General features: G+C 47.5%; 1 protein-coding gene across 3 annotated transcripts in view; it reads right to left on the reverse strand.

Moving 5' to 3' along the window:
* GRIK4 (glutamate ionotropic receptor kainate type subunit 4) overlaps positions 1 to 19,216 on the reverse strand; it is a 303,965-nt gene that overhangs the window by 204,295 nt on the left and 80,454 nt on the right. For all 3 annotated transcript variants that reach the window (XM_084611846.1, XM_084611848.1, XM_084611845.1), the window contains exon 2: positions 2,213 to 2,344. In XM_084611846.1, the coding sequence (XP_084467972.1) occupies positions 2,213 to 2,294 (82 nt within the window). In that variant the 5' untranslated portion in view covers positions 2,295 to 2,344. The remainder of the gene's footprint in view (positions 1 to 2,212; positions 2,345 to 19,216) is intronic.

A 19,216-nucleotide genomic window follows, 5' to 3' on the forward strand; every position in this document is an offset into this window, starting at 1 on the left:
AGCCCACACAAAATATCCCCAGCGCCCTCCCCAGTTACTTGGGCCAGGCAGAGGATTTGCCCATAGGCAAGAAATGAGGTCCGATCAGCAGAGATGATGCAGTGCGGTTGTCACATGTGAACCACAAATGCTGAAGACATAAAATACCCAGCATCCAGAACCTTTAGATTTTTTTTTTTAATGAAAGAATGTATGTGAGTCAGTTTCCCCTCCTGCACGCCCCCTACGTTACCCACCAGGTACAAAGGGGTTAATTTCTTTCTTGAAAGAAGACAAGCAAGGGGAGAAAGTCACCTAAAGCATGAATGAATTACAAGGAACTAAATTCACTGGGGAGTAATTAATGCAAATCCCTCCAAGGTAAACAAGTCTGCAGAAGTACCGACCTCTGGGGGAAACTGCAGGGCATGGTTTTGAGCATGTTCAAGAGGCCCAGCAAACAAAGAAATGAAATCCAAGAAACCCGTGCAACTGCTGGGACCAAGATGGACGGACCCTGCAGGAAGGCTCTGAAGTAGAGCTGGTTGGAAAATATTCATCAGAATACCAAGCGAAAAAAGTCCTTTTTGCAAAACTGAAATTTTCCAGGGGCAAAAAGTGAAATTGACAAAAGCTTCCCAAGAGGGCTGCCAGGCTGAGCACTCTTTGCCCCTCCAACAGCTCTTGTTGATTTCATTTCCAAAGTTCAAGTCCTGGCGGGAAGCTGAAAAATGCCTTTCGGGTCTCCCAAAAAAGGATTTTATTCTTGAAAGCCCTTCTCGCAAAACGCTTCACCAGTTTGACACATTTTTTTTTAAACATGATATATTTCACAGGAAGGGATATCGGTTTTCCAGCCAGCTCTAGTTGGAAGGATTTTGAAACCTACCAGGGTCTTCATGAAGAAGATGAGTGACACCTGGTATGACAGATCTGCCTAAAAGCTAGGTTTTTGTTTTTAAGATATGTTTTTTTCCTGTAATGCTTTTGTTCTAAGTAAGTCTCTTGCTTTCTCAAGGCTGGTTGGTCACTCGTTATCCCTGTTGTAGCCCCGGGAAGAGGACAGGAGGGCAAGTACTGAACTAAACTCAGACTTGCTGAAGTGGTCAGAAGGACAGGAAGAATTGTAATCGAAATCCTCCCCAGTCTGGAGAGAGAGGAACATGATTTCCGCTCTCATAAAGGTGATAGCTTAAGGTCTGGCATGCCCACAAGGAGGCCACGAAGGGCTCAGAGGTACAGTTACCTCAGGAATGGAGACATCCCTCACCCCAACCCCAGCCAGCGCACGATCAGCCCTTGCCGTATTTGTCAGCAGTGCCATGCTCTATTAGCAAAGGGGAGAAATGGGTTTATTCCAGCTGTCACCTACGTGTGTCACAAACCGGGAAGAAAACAGATTAGCCTCTTATCTGCTACAAAGAGTTAATAAAAGCAGCGTGCAGCTCCAGAGACAGCAGGCGGGAAAGCTGTTTCCTTTCTTAACAGCAGAGCGAAGTGTCCATACAAGATGAGTTTCGTTACCGGAGTTTCTGGCTGCATTTCTTTTCTCTAACCCACATGGGCAGTGAATAAATGCTGACGGTCCCTGTTTCCCAAACGCCTTTTAATACACACAGGGACGGCTGAATAAACGTGGGTCCCTTGTGAATTACGCGTCTTGGTGATAGTAATGGCTCTACAATACTGCTAAACTGCATTCAACTTCAGTTCAACGTTTCTCACTCTCCCCAACGCGAGGACAAATATATATATATATATTGCTGTGGAAAGACTTTTTGTTGTTTGTGTGTAGAGCGCTTACAGAAGCGTTCAGCATGAAAGCTGAGGGAAAATCAAGTTATACTCCATAGCTCCTCTTTCCTAGGTGGCTTTCACCATAAATTTATCTATAAAAGGGTAGCAGGAACTTGAGGAAAACAGCGCAAACATGAATACTCACCACAAGCTGCATTTGATTTATGCTCCTGTAGCAACAACGCCATCCCTAGCAGAGAGCTAAATCTAGGCAGCTACAGAGGCCTGGCTCACTAGGCTGCTGGCTTGATATGGAGAGTTTGAGAGACTAAATCACAGGTTTAAACAGCACCCTCGCTTTACGTTCCCAAGCGCCCATGTGTGGAGTAAGACAAGAGCGAGCGATAGCAGACTCGGGCTTTGTATTTTCATCGGGAGCAACAAGTGCCTTGGAAGGGTGATTAAACCCGGCGTGTGCAGGAGGTTTCTTACTCACCGATCCTCAGGGAGTGGGGGCTGGCAGCGATCTTCATTAGCCACACCAGAAGGAGCACCAGAGGCACGAAGACCCGGGGCATCTTCTATAAATCCTCATGGAGCCCTGTGGTGGTCTGGGCATGACATAGCTCTGCAAAGAAGGAATGTTGTACTGTTAGTGACACCAGCCGTGGAACCAACATTGCTTGCAGAAGCATCCCGATTGAAGGGACAGTTCCCTCTTGCCTCCCCCAACCAGAGGGAGGCAGGGCAAGAATGACAGGGAGCCAGATCCACTAACCACACATCCCCGACCCACCTGATTGCTACGCCCTGACCCAGACTCCCACCGAGGTTCACAGCCCAGGTTCCCACCTCCAAAATCCAACCCAGTAACTCCATTAAAAGATGAGTGGTGGGGGGGAGCCACTTGGAAACACAAAACAAAACATTATGATATAAACTGGCACTTTGAACCCTAAATACCCATATTGGTACCTACGGCGCAATTCGAGCATCCAGCTACAGGACTGGGCACCCGAACTTATTTGCCAGCATTTGAAAACAAGAACAAAGTGGTATAAATTGGCCAGCAATAAATCCGAAGGTTTCTAGCCACCAGAGGAGTACGTTTCTGGAGGAGCAGTGGGGTCAAACAACCTAAATAGTTTGAAGATGGAGCTTGACAAATTTGTGAATGGGATTATATGATGGGGGTGCCCGCGATAGCAGAGGACTGGGCTTGATGACCCAGAAGGTCACTTCCAGTCCTATGAAAATAGTATATTATATACAAATCAAGAACAAGCCCTTGTGCCTTAGGGCATCTCTCCTTGCTTCCAGGACTGTGAGATTTTTTTGCCCCCTATTTTAATAACGCCTTGAAGAGCTCTGAAGATATCGATCTCTCCGAGGGTCATTGAAATATGGAGCAAAATCTCACAATCCTGGAAGCAAGGAGAGACGCCATAAGGCTCTTGCTGATCATCAAAGCGAGGGGACATGTTTTCAAAAGCTGTCGTCTAGAAAACAGACATAGCCAAGCTACAATGACTCCACTGCTCCAAGCCCTGGTTTGGGAGCAAATCTCTGGTGACTCCATTGCGCTCCGCTTGAACTGGTGGTAGGAGGTGCGCTTCTATCATTAAGCCTGACGTGCTAATTATCTGTCAATCTGTCACGATCATTTTGCTGATCTATAGCATGGGGCTGTTGCACAATTGATAGTGGTTTTCCTTCCATCCCGGGAGGCAGCTGCAGAACTGCATAAAGCTCACGGTGACCCGAGGTGAGAGGAAAGGGGATGTTTGCAGAGGGGAAGGGTGATCACGGGTTGTTAATATAGCAAGAGGCACTTATTTCCATACAACCCATGGACACAGGATTTAAAATTTTCCTTTGTCATCTTGTTACCCTTAAAACCAAATTCATACAGAGCCAAAAACATACACGGTGCTTTTAGACTTGTGGAGTCAGACACGGCACCAGCCCTGAAGAGTTTTCAGTCTAAACAGGACAAGACACTGGACAGCAAGATTGGAGCAGTGATGGGGAAGAGACCGTTCATGAGGGGAAGGACTGCTTGCAGGAGGTGAGGGGAAACATGGCATAGGTGAGACCAAGGAGAGGAGCAGCAGGATAGAAGGGGAAACATAACCCTTTGCTGCTTCATAGCTCTGGCATCCAGGGAGCTGCCAGACAGCCAGAGGGATGGAGTGGTGTGAAATGACAAATGAGGGACAAGGAAGGAAAATAGGACCAAGGTGGCAGTGATCTTCTATAAGAACCTTCCTCTGAGGGCTTCAGCAAAACCCATTCACTGCAGCTGAGCTGACAGCACATACGCACCCAGGGTCACGCTCACAAGCAAGAAGCTTCCTGGCTTCTCTCTGGGTGGAGATGGGAGACTTTCAGCTTTGAACTCGGTGCAGATCTAAGAAGGCGTCTGCACTGTTCAGGGCTGAGCCCTGCCAGATAATTCATGAGTGAGTTAAGCTGTTCCCACTGCAGTGATTTAGCAGAGAACTGACCTCCGGGAGACATTTCCAAGCACTTCACTACTAGGTGAGGGACTATTGGGTCGAGGGGACATGGAGACATTCACCCCAGGTCTCTGACTTTAATCTACCTTAGGCCACCAGTTCAAACCCACCCCAGCTCGGTAATGGCTGGAAGTTGTTACCATCTGATGGCAGCTTGGAGACCTGAGAGACAGCTGGTGTGTCTCAGTGGGAAAAGAAAAAGACACTAACCACACGGCCCCCATGCTGGCACTCCCAGCAGAGTGACCTAGAATTCAATGGGCCACAGAGGCTGAAATGAACGCCCATCCTTAAACAGGGACCAAAGTACAGACACACATGGTCAAGGGTGCGCGCGGGAAGCTTGCATTGCTCATTCTGACGCAGCATCTGCTGTGTGGCTGAGTAGTGATTCCAGGATTTTGCATCTTGGAATGAGCATTAAACCCAATGGGGCCCTTGTCTATTACAGAAACTCTAGGAGATAGCACAGTATGAATAACTAGCCAGCTGGGATTGTCATAAACTCTCAGCAAATCCCCACCTGGAAAGCCAGCGATAGTGATTTGAGCACTCTGCGTTAATAGGCGCATGGGTGCTCAGAGCTCCTTCTAAGGAACCACTGCAAATCTCACCCCTTCCCGGAACACCTCACCCCCCAGCCACTCTGAGATTGCAGCAGGGGGACCCTGGATGAGATACAATTTGGCTCTGATTCAGCCAAGTACCAAATTTAACTTTAAGCACTTGATTAAGCCCCAGGGAAGTCAATGAGAGTTGCATGCAGGCTCAAAGTGAAACACACACGTTAAATGCTCTGCTGAGTGGAGGCCTTTAGGTACTTCATTGCTGTGGCTAAATCCCACCCTCTGCAGCCAGCCTTGCTATAAGCCTTCATAGCACCCGGGGGCTGGGGTGAAGGACTGCTCCCCTATCCAGGCTCCTGAGCAGCAGCAAAGCTGTTCGACGGCCCCTACTGCTCCTCTAAGCAACTCCATGTGGGGTAACTCCTGGCCGATCCGTGTGGCAGTGGATCCACTGACCCTGTCCCCACTACTGACCACCAGGCTCCATTGGGTGGGGATGAATGAGAAGCCCCAACAGAGTCATACATGAGCTCCCCAAATCACGCCCAACCCTAGGAAGTGGAGCTGCATTTAGAGCTCTTCTGTGTCATGGAGAAGGGGCCAGGGTATTCACCCAAGGGCAGCATTTGCAGGGCACTTCCTCCCCCCTCCTGCAATTCTGTGCTTCTCGCCTGCCATCCTGGCAAGAAACGAAAACTGGGAAGTGCAGGGACAGGAATACAGTGATGATGGTGCAAAACTAAACGTAATTTTTTTTTAAAAAGTCTCAGATTGTTCCCAATGGTCATTAGGAGCTGACCCTCCACATTCCCAGCAGAAACAGGACTTTAAAGGGAAAGAAAAATGTAGAAAAAAGGAAAACAATCAACATTTCCCCAAACATTTTGCAAAGCAGCAAGTGCTCTTACAACAAATCCACCTGCTGCAGCCAGACGCAATTACCGTAACACCTCTTACCCACAAACATGAGGAAAGCAGGATAAAGAACCCTGGTTCCTCAGCTCCACACACTCTGATCTCTTGTCACTTCAACAAAACATCTTTTCCAGTAAACACGACTAGTAGTAGGTCTCACAGCTACTCTCCACATACAGTCACTGGAGGGCATCACTGCTCACTCGGACAGAGACTCACTGGGTATCGCTTGCTGCTGGAGCTGTGCAGGAGGACGCAGGGTCAGTCAGAGGAAGTGGCTCATTCTGGTAACTGAACGGGCAGCACCATTAGAGAAGAGCTGTTTTTAACAGGCCTCGTTACCAGCTCCAAAGAGAGATTATAGCTTATAAATGAAACTACTGTCCCTTGCGCTGATGAAGTTATTTCCATTGGCAAAAATGCCCTTAAAATACTGACTTTGAGTATTCCATCCAGTCATTCATTTGACCCTCCTCCAACCCACTGGGGAATATATTTCTTATCATCTGGTTTCTCTAATGCATAGGGCCAAATTCTGAAGTCTGGACAGAGCCAAATTTTGAGTCTGCCTTTGAAATCATGGAGAGTTTTGACAGAGAAAAGACAAAACTTTTGGCTGGTGATTTCATAATACCTGGAGCTGATTCTTACCATGCTAGCTATCAATTTCCTGCTCTGCCACAGACTTCCTGTGTGACCACAGGCAAGTCCCTTAGCTGCTCCGTGACTCAGTTTCCCTTCTGTAAAATGAGGATAACATTCCTGCCCTACCTCCCAGGGCAGTTGGGAGGAGAAACACATTAAAGATCATGAAGCACTTTGAGATTTACTGATGAAAGGCACAACATAAGAGATTGCGTGTGGGGAAATATACTACCTTATATCACACCTCATCACACACCTGTGAGCTATTATTCCCATTTTAAAGATACGGAACTGAGGCAGAAAGAGACAATATGACTTGGCCAGGGTCTAATAGGAATTCTGTGGCAGAGGAGGGAATTGAATCCAGGTCGCCGGCTAGTGACCCTAACCACTGGACCATCCTTCCTCTCATTCCATTCCAACCCTCTTATTTGCAAACTGGGGACAGGATTTTCAGAGAAGACTTAGGCCCAGATCCCACAAGGTATTCAGGCACCTCGCTTCCTTTAAGGAACCCTAAATCACTGAAGCCCACACCCTCAGTGTTTGGGTACTCGGTGTGAAACATTATAAAGGGTCTGAGATTTGCAGAAGGCAGGTGGCCAGCACATTCTGAAAATCAGACCCTTTTAAGGTACCTCATGTGGTTCTCCCAGAACCCTGGGCCCGTATAATCACTGCTCCCCTTCTGAAACTCTGGCCTTAAGGATTTTTTGTTTTGTTTTGGTGATCGCAGCAGAACACTAGCGGGGATCAGGGAGCCCTCAAATGCTAAGTGTATGGTAAACCTGCTCCTTAGAAGCGTTAGCAACAGTGCAATCAGACTGTGGAGCAACGTATCATTTGAGCCTTTTGCAGCCGTTATTTCAAAACTTTCCAGGTTATTGACAAAACAGCAGGATCAAGTCAATTTTACTCACACTGGTATTACAGCCAGACGTGTGGAACTAGCTCGCTCTTGCCACGCTCACACACACAGTTTCTTACGCCTATTCTGAATGAAAATAGAACAAGATCCTGAGAAACAAGGAGAACCTATAACTCTCATGGACTCTGATGGCATCCAGAACCTTGCAGGATTGGATCTAAAGATACTTGAGAAGCCCTGTGATTTTTCTCTAAGCTCCCTTCTTGCACTGCTTCCTCAATTCAGATGCAGTGATGCTATGAGCAACCCCCTCATTCCCTGCACAGGATGCCAGACTGGTATTTGCCTTCCTTCTCGCCCACTCCCTCTGTATGACCAAGGCAGCCTAGGAGGAAGAGAGAGAGAGAGAGAGACTCTAAATACCTTTTCTGTCTGAGATGCAGTAGAGAAACTTGGCAATTGCTAGTTCCCCCACTACAACCCTGCTGCAGTCTCCCAGCCACTGACACTTCAGCTGCCTGTTTGTTCCAAAGAGCAACCAACCACAAGGTATATTGTACCGGAAACTAGCAGAAGTTTTGGAAGCTTCTTCACTGCACTGTCATCTTTAACATGTCACTGAGTTCCCATCCACTCCCCTGCCCGCACCAATCCATCCTCTCGCTCGCTCTCTTCTTCTATGGCCTGCATCTCGTCTTCCTTCCCAGCCTTCACATTGCCGGCTATCAGTGGCATTTGGGAAGCAGACCTCTAGGAACCAGGACATCATTGCATGATTCAGTCCCAGGGAACGTTTCAGACCTGTCAGCGTTTTTTAAATGGAATGCAAGGGATCAAGAGTGCTAAAGTGGAAGCAAATCGGGCTCGTCAGGGATGCAACAATAGTCATGTCGCAAAACATGACAAAGAGTGAAAAACCAAATCCCTCTATCAAGGTGCTGTCCCAGCTCCCCTGATGGAGAAAGCGGCAAGATGGAGCTGCTTAGCCTATAACTATCTCCCCAGCCATGTATCATTCCTTCTTTAATAACAGCTTACATGTCTCTCTTTCCCAAAGGATTTTGGCAAACAATCCAACGTGCCAGCTAGTCACAGCTAACACTTTTCATCCACCACAGAAATGCAGCCACCTCTGGGGAAGAACACACCAGTACATTAATGGTGCACAATGACACTTAGATGAGGGCAGGGTATGAAGAAGGTTGTCACAGCCAATCGAAGCGGTGGGGGGAATTCAGTTAAAAAGTATCCACATTGGAAATTGGCTGAGATGCCTAGCTCCTATATAGCACTTTCCAACAGTAGTTCTCAAAGTGATTTACAAAAGGAAGGCAGTCTCGTTATCCCCATTTTACAGATGGGAAAACTGAGGAATAGAGCGATGAAACAACTTGCCTTGGTCACTCAGCAGGACAGTGCCAGAGCTCGGACTCTAACTTAGATCTCCTGAGTCCCAGTCCAGTGCTCTATCCACTAGATTATCATTCCCCCTGTCTTGAAAAAAGTTGCATGGAATCATTAACGAACAGGAGGGGATTCATTTTACAGCTTCCCAAAGGCACAGGTGTGCAGGGGTGGCTTCTGGATCTGCATGCTTGCTAACTGAATAAACAGCAGCAGAGATCTGGGGGAGAGTCAGGTCATCGGCCCTACGGCGGTGACCTCCAGGCCACCTCCACGGTTTGCAGCCAAATGCCATCTGGGTTGGGTGAAAAGGCAGAACGCAGGAGCCATGGGGAAGCTGCTGCCTCAGCATCACCAGCCTGGAGCTCATAGTTAAAAGCTAAACGATAAACACACGGCACGTGCTGGGCTTGGCTACGAGACCAACAGGGTTGTAATTACCTAGAACATGGAGCACAGAGGGATGCTGTGGTCACCTAACACTTATCCACAGCTAGGAACAACTTCCCAGGGCTTTGATTGCTCGCATGAACCCGAGGAACAGCTGGCTGGGAGAGAAAGGTACATCGGCATTTGCCAAATGGCAGACGCTGAGCAATCACCCCCCACTCCTCCACACACTGCACACATACATCCCCCATCTAGATCATATACTTTGACATGCCCAGAGAAAGCAACACAAGAACCCTTCCCCCCCACCCCACTCCCATTGCTAGATCCATGCAACAGAAGGTTCGGAGCAGACAGAAAAGCAGCAAGAACCTCTTAGTCATACAGCACAAGGGTGTCACACTGCCATTTAGGAAGGCAAACAAGAGCCTTGGGAGGCGTCTGCAGCAGATTGTTAGAGTTGCCCTTTCCTCCCAGCCTTCCCGAGCCCATCTCCCTCCCCTGCTCAAAATTCGCTCACTCGTTCGCTTAATTGAGACACAAAAAGGTAGCAAGCGCTGCTCTCCGCTTCCCTGCACTGGGAAGTTCCTTTTGCCTGAGCTGAAAAGTTCCCCATTCTCCCGCCATGCTCACTTCCTTGTCTCTCTCTCTGTAGCAGTGTGGCCGGTTACTGAGCACCCTGTCCCTATTAGCCCCACTCCGAGCACTCCATATTGCTCCTGATGTGGCTCCCAGCACCCCGTCCCATGGCCGTTTTACTAGCAGCTAAAGTCTTTGGTCACAAAACAATCCAAGCGATCCCCAATGCATCCTCAACATCGAGTCTGACATCGTGACTCGACAGTTCATACCTCACTCCGGTTCCTCAGCTACCTCCAGGGCTCTTTCTCGGTCAGTCTGCTCTGGCTGGAGCTCAGCCTTCTGGCCCTGCTTCCTTCACCTATTAGTGTGTTCTGATTCTGGAGTGTCTCTTCACCACACCACGCTGCAGCCCCTTGCTGCCTTTTAATAGCAGAATTACCTGCTTCCCCACAGGTGGGACTCATCTTGTAATCAGGCTGTTACACTCTCTCGCATGCACCTGCCATGAAATACACCTTCCACACAAATTTACTTGGCAGAAGGTTTCAGGGCTGGGGTGGGGCATTTGTTAACAAACCACACACTCACTGACTAAGAGGACATCCATCCTAATAACGCAGAGAAGCTTCCACAGCAAAGGAGAGGGGGGAAATAAATTCCCCTGTCTATGGCAAATAGAGGGGGGGAAATGCCTTCAGAATTGTTCTGATCCTCTTTTCTCCATTGAGCAAGAAGAGGAAAAGGGAATGCATACAAGAAATGGCTGCACTAATCCTTCTGTCCATGGAGAACATGACCTGCAAGCTTCCTAGAAAGAGACAGATGGCCTTTGTTAGAATCTCTGTCCATGGTCCTGAGGCCTTTCCCAAGCCAGCAGGTTTGCAGGGAAGCCACATGTACCTACTTTGCAAAAGCTTCTATCTGTAGCACTGAAGACATTCCAAAACTATAAGCTACCCTGGAAAGCAGATTGCTGTTTGAAGCACAGAGCATCTGCTATTGTTTTAGGTCATGATACTCCAACATCCTTAAGAATATGACCCTGCCAGATAGAGAGAGGTCAGATGCAAGATGTGTCTCATAAATCACTTATAGCGGTAAATAATCTAAACTCTTTGGCTACTCTCAGGACAGGAATAAAGTGTAGTTTTTGCTGTAAACATTTCAGGCTAGAGTTTTAAAGGCACTTAGGCATTTCTGCACTGAGAGTTGCAATGCCTGAGTGATTTAGGAGCCCATATCTCTTTCAAAAGTGATTTAGGCCCTTAGGAATCTAAATCCCATTGGTTATGGGATTTGGCTGCTAAGTGCCTCTATCCCTCTTCAACCTGAGAGTTAGGCTCCTAAATCAGTTAGGCATTGCAACACTGAGTGCAGCAATGCCTCGATACCTTTAAAAATCTGGGGCTTCAGCTGTGAAACTTCAGGAGGATGAAATTAAGAGAGACTGTGCTGACGGGGTGTTTAGACAGTTTTACATAAGGTTCACTTCCCAGAGTTAGCAGCTGCTCCTGAAACTACTTCCACACATTTAATGAGCTCTCTTTTATTGTACGACCCAATACACTTTCCTGTGTACGTTGCAGCATCTTTCTGACACAGTGAGATTTCTGTAGGATATTTCTTACTCATGACAGCAAAAGCCAGAGGGAGAATAAACTGCTAAACCACAGAAAGCATGTGTGCCTTTTCTATCGCTGCTTCTGTCTGGTGGGAAAGATCTAGCCGAAAAAGCAGGTGCGGGCAGAGGACACTCCTGAAAACTGCACTTCAGCATGACGGGGAACCAAATTTACCTGCTGCATCAATGTTTCTGTCCACCCAGCCTCCCAGCCCTGGTCTACACTGGGAACTTACATTGGCATAGTTACAGCTGTACCTTGAGAGATGCTGCAATGCCGACCCAACCCCCGCCGTAGACAGTACTAGGTCGACGGCAGAATTCTGCCATGGACCTGGCTGCACCGCCTGCAAAGGCAGTGTCTACACTGAAGCATGACAGCAGCGCCGCGGTAGTGGTTTAAGAGTAGCCATCGGGAACCAGGCAGGCCTTCTCCATGAAAGCTTTTGTTCCTCCTGTTGGAGAACAAAACCCCAGCCCACCGTCTGCAGGCTCCCTTGAAAACCAGCAGTAGCTCTGATACTTGGAGATGGCTTTAATCTTCTCGATGCACCTGGGGAGGCAGCCTCCAGCCCAAGAGTGGCTGTGGTCATGCTGGATCTTGGTGCGTCACCAGAGGAAGTCGGACAAACAGCGAGGAAATGCAATTCGAGCAAAGCTACTGTGACTCTTGCAGCTGAAATAACAAATTAACAGCTGCAGAACAAGGAGGAATTTTGAAAAATTGTCAGGAAAAATCAGCAAACAACATAACAGGGTCTTTTTCATTCTTTTGACAGACACAGTGAGTGATTTCCCTTTGCAAAGCTTCATCTGTGGAGAGGTTCAGATTTAAATGAAACTGACAAGAGGGAAAGGATCTGAATCAAACTCCAACAGTTGGGCGTAGCTGGGTTTTATTGCGTGGGGCTGGTTTTATATATATTGTGTGGAGTTGGTTTTATATACATTTTTTGGAAGAGTTACAAATCACCCAAAGACACATGTTCAGTGCAACTAAAACTTAAAACTGATACAAGGAAATACATTCTCCCCCACCACACCCACACAAAACACACAATTCACCTGTGGAACTTATTGCTACTAGGTATCATCAGAAGCAAGAGCTTCGCAGGATTCAAAAAAAGATGTGACATGTATATGACTAACAAGAATATGCAGAATTATAATAGTAAGGATTACAGGAATCGAATAATTTTGAATGGGATCTCAACCCTCATGCTTCAGGGTACACACTGAATTCTACCCAACGGTGGTAAGGAAGGAACATTCCCTAGTTATCCCATAAAGGAGGCCTTTTTACACCATTTTCTGAAACAACTGGTATTGAACTGGATGGAGAACTGTGCTGATCCTGGCTGGCATTTTCTCTGTTTCTGTAATAACATAGCTCCTTTTAGATTTTGTCAACAATGCATCTTTAAGGGAACACACTAAAGATCGTACTTTACCCCTTTATCAACCTACACAGTCGCCCTGTGGTTCCTCTCCCTGTATTATCATCACAGTATTTGCACTGTGGCTTGTCAGGTATTAACTCATCTGAGGTGAGAGACAGTTGGGTGGTATCTTCTTCCCCAGGTGTCAGCAGGATAAAAGCACCTCTCTCTCTCTCTGTCACACCACAGCGAAGACATAGCTGCAGGAAGGGTCATTCAGTTAGTATATCTCAGCACTGGAGAAGACAATGTGCAGGGGAAGGTGATATGAAAGATAAACACCTGTTGGGCTGAAACGTGAAATGGATTTTCCCCCCTCCCCCTACAGGGTTGTTTTGTTTGTTTTAATCTCCCCAGCCCCTCTCCCCCCCGACACACACACACCTAGCTGTGTTGGTTAGGAGTGGGGGAGGGGGGGAACATCACACCCCTTTTTGCAGGTATAACTGCCTCTGCACAGGAGCATTTGAACATGAGGTGTGAGATGCTCAAGACTGTGAGGTGCTCAAATACCACGATGGGGGCCAGGTAACCTGAGATAGCTAGACCGGGGTACTCAGCATTTTCCAGGTGGCTGCAAGAGGAGCACTGGAGACATACCCTCCATGCAGAGCTGGAGGAGGAGGAGTGGTTGAAGCTATGGCTCAGATACTGTGGTGATGAGATCAATGTGTTCCTAATAGCGCATGCTTCAAGGTTTCAGCTGGCCACCTGCAGGGGCAAGGGAGGGATTCCCCACCTAGCAATGTATTTGTGGGGAGGGTGTTATTGCTTTCCTCTGAAGCACCAGGGATGGAGACGGGACATTGGACAGGATGGGCCAGGGCTCTGAGGTGGCACCAGGCACTTTTTTCTTTCTCAATTGCTTGGCTGGCTGGTTCTTGCTCACATGCTCAGGGTCTAACTGATCACCACAGGTGGGGTCAGGAAAGAATTCTCCCCCAGGTCAGATTGGCAAGGACTCTGGGGGGATTTCCCCTTCCTCCATAGTGTGTGGGTGTGGGTCACTTGCCAGGATTTTCTGGATCTATCTCACTTCATCACTTCCCTGCCATTGTGGGGGTCTTGGCTACTGGTGCACCTCGGTCTCTCCTATTCTCTGCCTGTGGCACATACTAGTCAAGTCCCCTGTGGGCTGTAAAAAGTAGGTCTAATTTCGGTCGCTGGGTTTCGTGGGTGGGTGGGTGCTGGGTGGTGTTGGCAGCCTGTGATGTACAGGAGGTCAGTGGTCCCTTCTGGCCTCAAACACTATGACTCTAATACCTACATAGATGGCTCAGCTCACTCACTGTGCAGCTGGCTGCACGTGTGGCTCTGACGCTGACGAAGGCCATATAAATACATCAGCAGAAGCAGAAGCAAGCTGCACACCACACAGGCTTTGTCTGTACACCCCATAGGGGAGTTTTCTTGCTTTAAAATTCAAGAAGAGAAAAGCTCCCTGTAAGTTTTACCACAAGATAATTAGGTGAGGTCAACACTGGACCCTTCCCCTGCCCTCAGGGCCTATGGGTCCCATGGTTGACCTTGCCTAGCTACAGAGCAGTAAAATTACCATGCCTTGTCTCCATTTGGATTTGAGAGAGAGAGAGAGTGATACCACATTAGTTGTGCCATGGCAATAACAACAATGCCCAGCTCTGATACCGTACAGAGATCTCAAAAGCATTTCACAAGGCAAGAAAGTAGCATTATCCCCATTTTACAAATGCGCAAACTGAGGCACAGAGACTTGCCCAAGGTCACCCAGCAGGCCAGTGGCAGAACCAGAAACAGAATGCAGGTTGTGACATTGTGTACCTTGGGGGATCACCCTGTACCCCCCATATTCCTCATTTATATATATGATTGTGATCTTATGCATAAAGCATGCCTTGTAAGATATCAGGGGAAAGGTTTTGAGCTGCCATTTCTCTATCCGTATGTGTGTATCATTAATGCATATGAAGTTATGAGAACTGTGTTGTATGGTTGTCACTAAAACATATTGTAAGTTGGAGAATCAGCCAGATATTAGCTTCCCAGAGGCAACAGCAAGGAAAGTAGCAACACCCAGGTGGGGTGTCAATCCACCCAGCAACAGCCATTGTCCAGCAAGAGAGCTACAATTCAGTGACTCACCTGCATGAGGCCACACCATGGGAACTGCTCAACCTTGCCTGAGGACTCAGCAATGCCCCAAGACCTGCCTGGACTTGTGTTCTCCAAGCACATGGACTGAGGGTATAAAACAGACACAGTGGCCACGTGCTTGGCCTTTCTCCTTCACCCACCTATACCGCAAGCAACAAGGACACTCTGAAGAAGACTGAGGACTCCAACAGAGGGGACTGGCCCAGGTTTCAAGGGAGAAACCTATGTACTATGAACTGCAATATCCAGTGGGGTGAGAAAAACTGCTTAGTCTAGTTGTTGCCCAGTCTAATAGGCTTGAGAGTTTAGACTGCGGGCTTATAGTTTATTTTGGTAACTTACTCTGACTTTTTCCCCATCACTTAATATATCACTTAAAATCTATCTTTTGTAGTCAATAAATGTGCTTTACTGTTTATCTTTACCAGTGATATTGCCTGAAGTGTGTGGCAAATCTGCTCAGGTTTGCAAAGTCTGGTGTACATCCACTTTCCATTGATGAAGTGGTGAACCAATGAATAAATCTGCAGTGCTCGCCTTCAGCAGCGCAAGACGGTATATTCCTGAGGTATGAGGCAGGGGGTTGGGGAGGTTGGCTCTGGTGCCTTTCTGGGTATGATTCATGAGTGGCTCTGGGAGCACTCACGCAATCTAGCTGGCTGTGGGGGTCCACATACGGTTGTGTTGAGTGATCACAGTACCCGGAGGGGTTTGCTGCTGGTCACCAGCAAGGCGTTGTGAAAGACAGCCCAGGCTGGAGAGTTGAGGGGGCACAGTGGTCCCACGGTCCCAGGCTGCACCCCGGGGATCCCGTCACACAAGTTTCCTGAGTCCTAGGTCAGTGAGCTATTCACTAGCTCCCACAGCCTCCCCAGGCTTTTAAGAAGTAGCACAAATTACTCCCTGCCACCGGAGAGCCAAGAAGCCCAGGATGTGCCTTCATGTAGTGGGGCACCAACCTACTATGCCTTATCATGAGCTGGGCCAATCTAGCCCTTACAACACTTCCTTGCTCCAGTTTGCCCTGCCCTCTTCTCTGAAGCTCTCCACCTGTGGCTGGGCCACTTGAAAATTTCTCCTTTAATGTTAAAAAAAAAAATAAAAAAGCTAAAATCCTAGGGTTTTATCAGTTTCTGAACTGCTCGGGATTTACCTTTGTGAACAAACAACGAAAGTTTAAGCCCCGTGGTCTCAAAGTGCTATGAAGAGCCCAGGAAGCCATTCCCACTTCAGATACGCATTTGTTTTAAGGTGGCCCCTCCAAGGAAAAGGCCAGGAGGAGGCTAGAGGGTAGTGGAGGAGGAGAGGCGCAGAGGCAGCACGGCAGCAGATAAAAGGAACGGCGGCAAAGTCATTCCCAGCTGAGAGGGGTCTTGAGCTGCCATTGAATGAGGGTGGGAGCTGCCTGCACACTCAATGCTCCTCTGACTTACAGAGCTGCAAAATCTTGACATATTTAACTGCTTTAAATACGCTGATAATGAGGATTACCAGGCTGACAGCAGCGTATCTTGGATACAGCTTCTGGTTAAGTCTGACTCTAAAAGTCCTCTTCAGTCAATCCTAACCCTCCCTCCCCCCCCACACCCACGGATAACTCCCCCATCTTCTCCCTCCTCAGCACCCTGGCCTCACACATCCCCTTGCCAGCTGTCAGCTAAGCTGGTGCTTTCCTATTGTCGCATTTATCTAGCAGAAGGCCCCTGAGTACTTGGCAGGTCACCACTTCAACGAAGCGACCTATGGAGGATATTGCAGCAGCCATTCTGCATGGCTACCCTAGAGCGAGTGAGTGTGTGAGGGGGGTATGTGTACAACAAGAAGTAACATTAGGTGAGCATAATCAAAATCACCCGAAATGGAATTAAGTCAGGGCACTGGAGCTAACAACCCCACTCCTACAAAAAGAACCATGGGATCTTTGATGACCACAAGCAGTCAAGGCGCTGGTTTTATATCAACTCGGAGGGGATTACACCTCGAACAGCACATCATCCCCTCATGCCACTGGCTAAGTACTCAGAGGGAAGAACGACACCTACTGATTCATCAACACCCCTTTCATTCACCTTGCCCTGGACATTTCCAACCCTCATACAGACCAGGCCCTAAGCAGTGCAATGTATGAAATAATAATTAATTGTATCACGGTAGTGCCTAGAGGCTCCAATCAGGTTGGAGCCACACCATGCTAGGTGTTGTTCAGACATACAGCAAAAGACAAAGCCAGTCCCAAAGAGCCGAGTCTTAGGCCATGTCTAAACTGAATTCAGAGGCGTGACTGCAGCATGTGTGGACCTACCCGGGCTAGCTCTGGTCTAGCTGGCTCCAGTGACAATAGCAAGGAAGCTGCTGCACCATAGGCTGCACAAACTGCCACAGTTTAGGGCCATTGCACGTGTATTTCCCCCAGTGGTGCAGCCAAGCAGCCGAGCTCAGCCCTTCCAGCTCCCCAGCCATTGCCTCTTTGGGTGGAGACCCGTGTCTCGCTCCCTGGTGACTGGGATATTTCCAGGTTGCCCAGCTCCCTGCCTTCACTGTGTTATTTCCAGCAGAGGCAGGCTGTCCGAGCACCCCTGCTCACTTGCTCTCCAGAGATGGTCAACAGAGAGAGCTCGTGGCTATTGACACCACAAAGGGGAGTACCAGGCAACAGTAATACCAGAGGGAGCGTACTTTAATATTTAAATTCTGTGTAGACGTACCCCAATATCGCACTGTTCCTGAGTATCCCCATCTATAAATCTGATCTAATACTTCATACGGGGAGTCAAGAGACGTAATATCTCTAAAGCACTTTGAGATAAAGTGGGATGTAAAAGTGCTAACCATGCACCAAGTTTCTCCCTACAGTATGCAGCTGCATGTCAATATCACTTCCGCTTATATTAGTTCAAGGCGATACAACACACAATGCATGGGAGGAATGAGAGCGTCACTTGAGCATCTCTCATTCGAGCATGATAGGGGCATACAAGGTGACAGACATTTCTAGGACCTCAGCTTTAATGTGATGGTAGATAGAGATCCTTTGAGAAAGGCCTGACCATGGTGTCTCCTTGGTACAACCAGTTCCACAGGATCACAAAAGCACTAGAGGGGCTCAGGAAATGATTTTTTTTCCCCCAAGACAAATTTTGATGTAATGCATTTCCCCCAGGTTTTGTCAAACTTTTTCCAAGTTTCTATTGAAAACCCCCCAAATGTATGTTGTGAGCCACCAATTAGCATTTCTTTTTTTGGTTTACAGCAAACTGAAATTTTTTTTTAGTTTAAACACAAAACAATTTTGGCAGACAAAAAATGACAATTGGTCAATTTCGGGGGAGTCAATTTTTCAATAAAAGCCTAAGACTTTTGGAGGAAAACAGATATTTTTCCTACAAATTTTCATCTAACTGCAAAGTCATTTTCCACTGGTAAACATTTGGATGGAAACATTGTGACCAGCTCTTAAAAACAACAACAACCAACAAAACATCTTGTTTACTTGCAGTCAGAATTCCTCCTTGCTTGTTCACTCTTTGCATAAAGTGCGTTCTACTGTATGAATCAGATCTGAGAACATTCCAGTGGAGATTTTTTTTTAAAAAGTAACAATAAAAAAACCCAACCACACCATTCTTAAACCTATCAAAATGCTCTCTGGTCAAGAGAAGGAAGATTAATCTATTTATTTCACTTACATCTCTAGCAGAGTCAAAAAAGAAGTGGAGTGGCTTCTACCAAGGCCACCTAAGAGCGGCTATTTATGGCCAAAAGACTGGATTTGCTTCTTTTCATGTCTGCCAGAACTGGAAGTGAAATAAATAGATTAAACTTCCACCTCTTGCCCAGAGAGTATCTTGATATATTTAATTGATGCTCAACGAGTCTTTTGTCTGAGTTAAGGAACAGGCCAGTTGGGAATCACTCTCTAAAACACCTGCGGGCTAGGCTGGTTTGTATGTTGTATTTCAGCAGGAATTTCTCTGTGTGTAAGTGCGCACTTCTAGGAGAGTTGGAGAGTACATTCGAGAGTGCACATGAAAGAGGGCAGCATGCCAGACTAAGAATATGCACAAGAGAGCATGCGGATAATGCTTTTGAGAGAGCACAGCATGAAAGAGCAAGAATGTGCTCAAGAGAGCAGGTGAAGCGAGCGGGCTAGCGTGCAAGGATAAGAATATACACAAGAGAGCAGGTGTGTAAGCATGCAAGAGGGAACATGCACGAGGAAGTCCGAGATATCGCACACTCGTGCAATAGCAATGTACGTGAGAGAGCACATGTGTAAACATGAAATGTGTGAGCACAAAAACATCCACCCTAATCCACATGCTCGCTCAAGCGAGAACCTGCACTTAAAAGCGCAGGAGTTAAGAGTGCATGCATGCAAGAGTAGGAAGGTACATATCAGAGCGCATGGGTTACTGTGC

The sequence above is a fragment of the Lepidochelys olivacea genome, assembly GCF_965140295.1.
Source record: "Lepidochelys olivacea isolate rLepOli2 genome assembly, chromosome: 22".
Taxonomy (NCBI): Eukaryota; Metazoa; Chordata; order Testudines; family Cheloniidae; genus Lepidochelys; species Lepidochelys olivacea.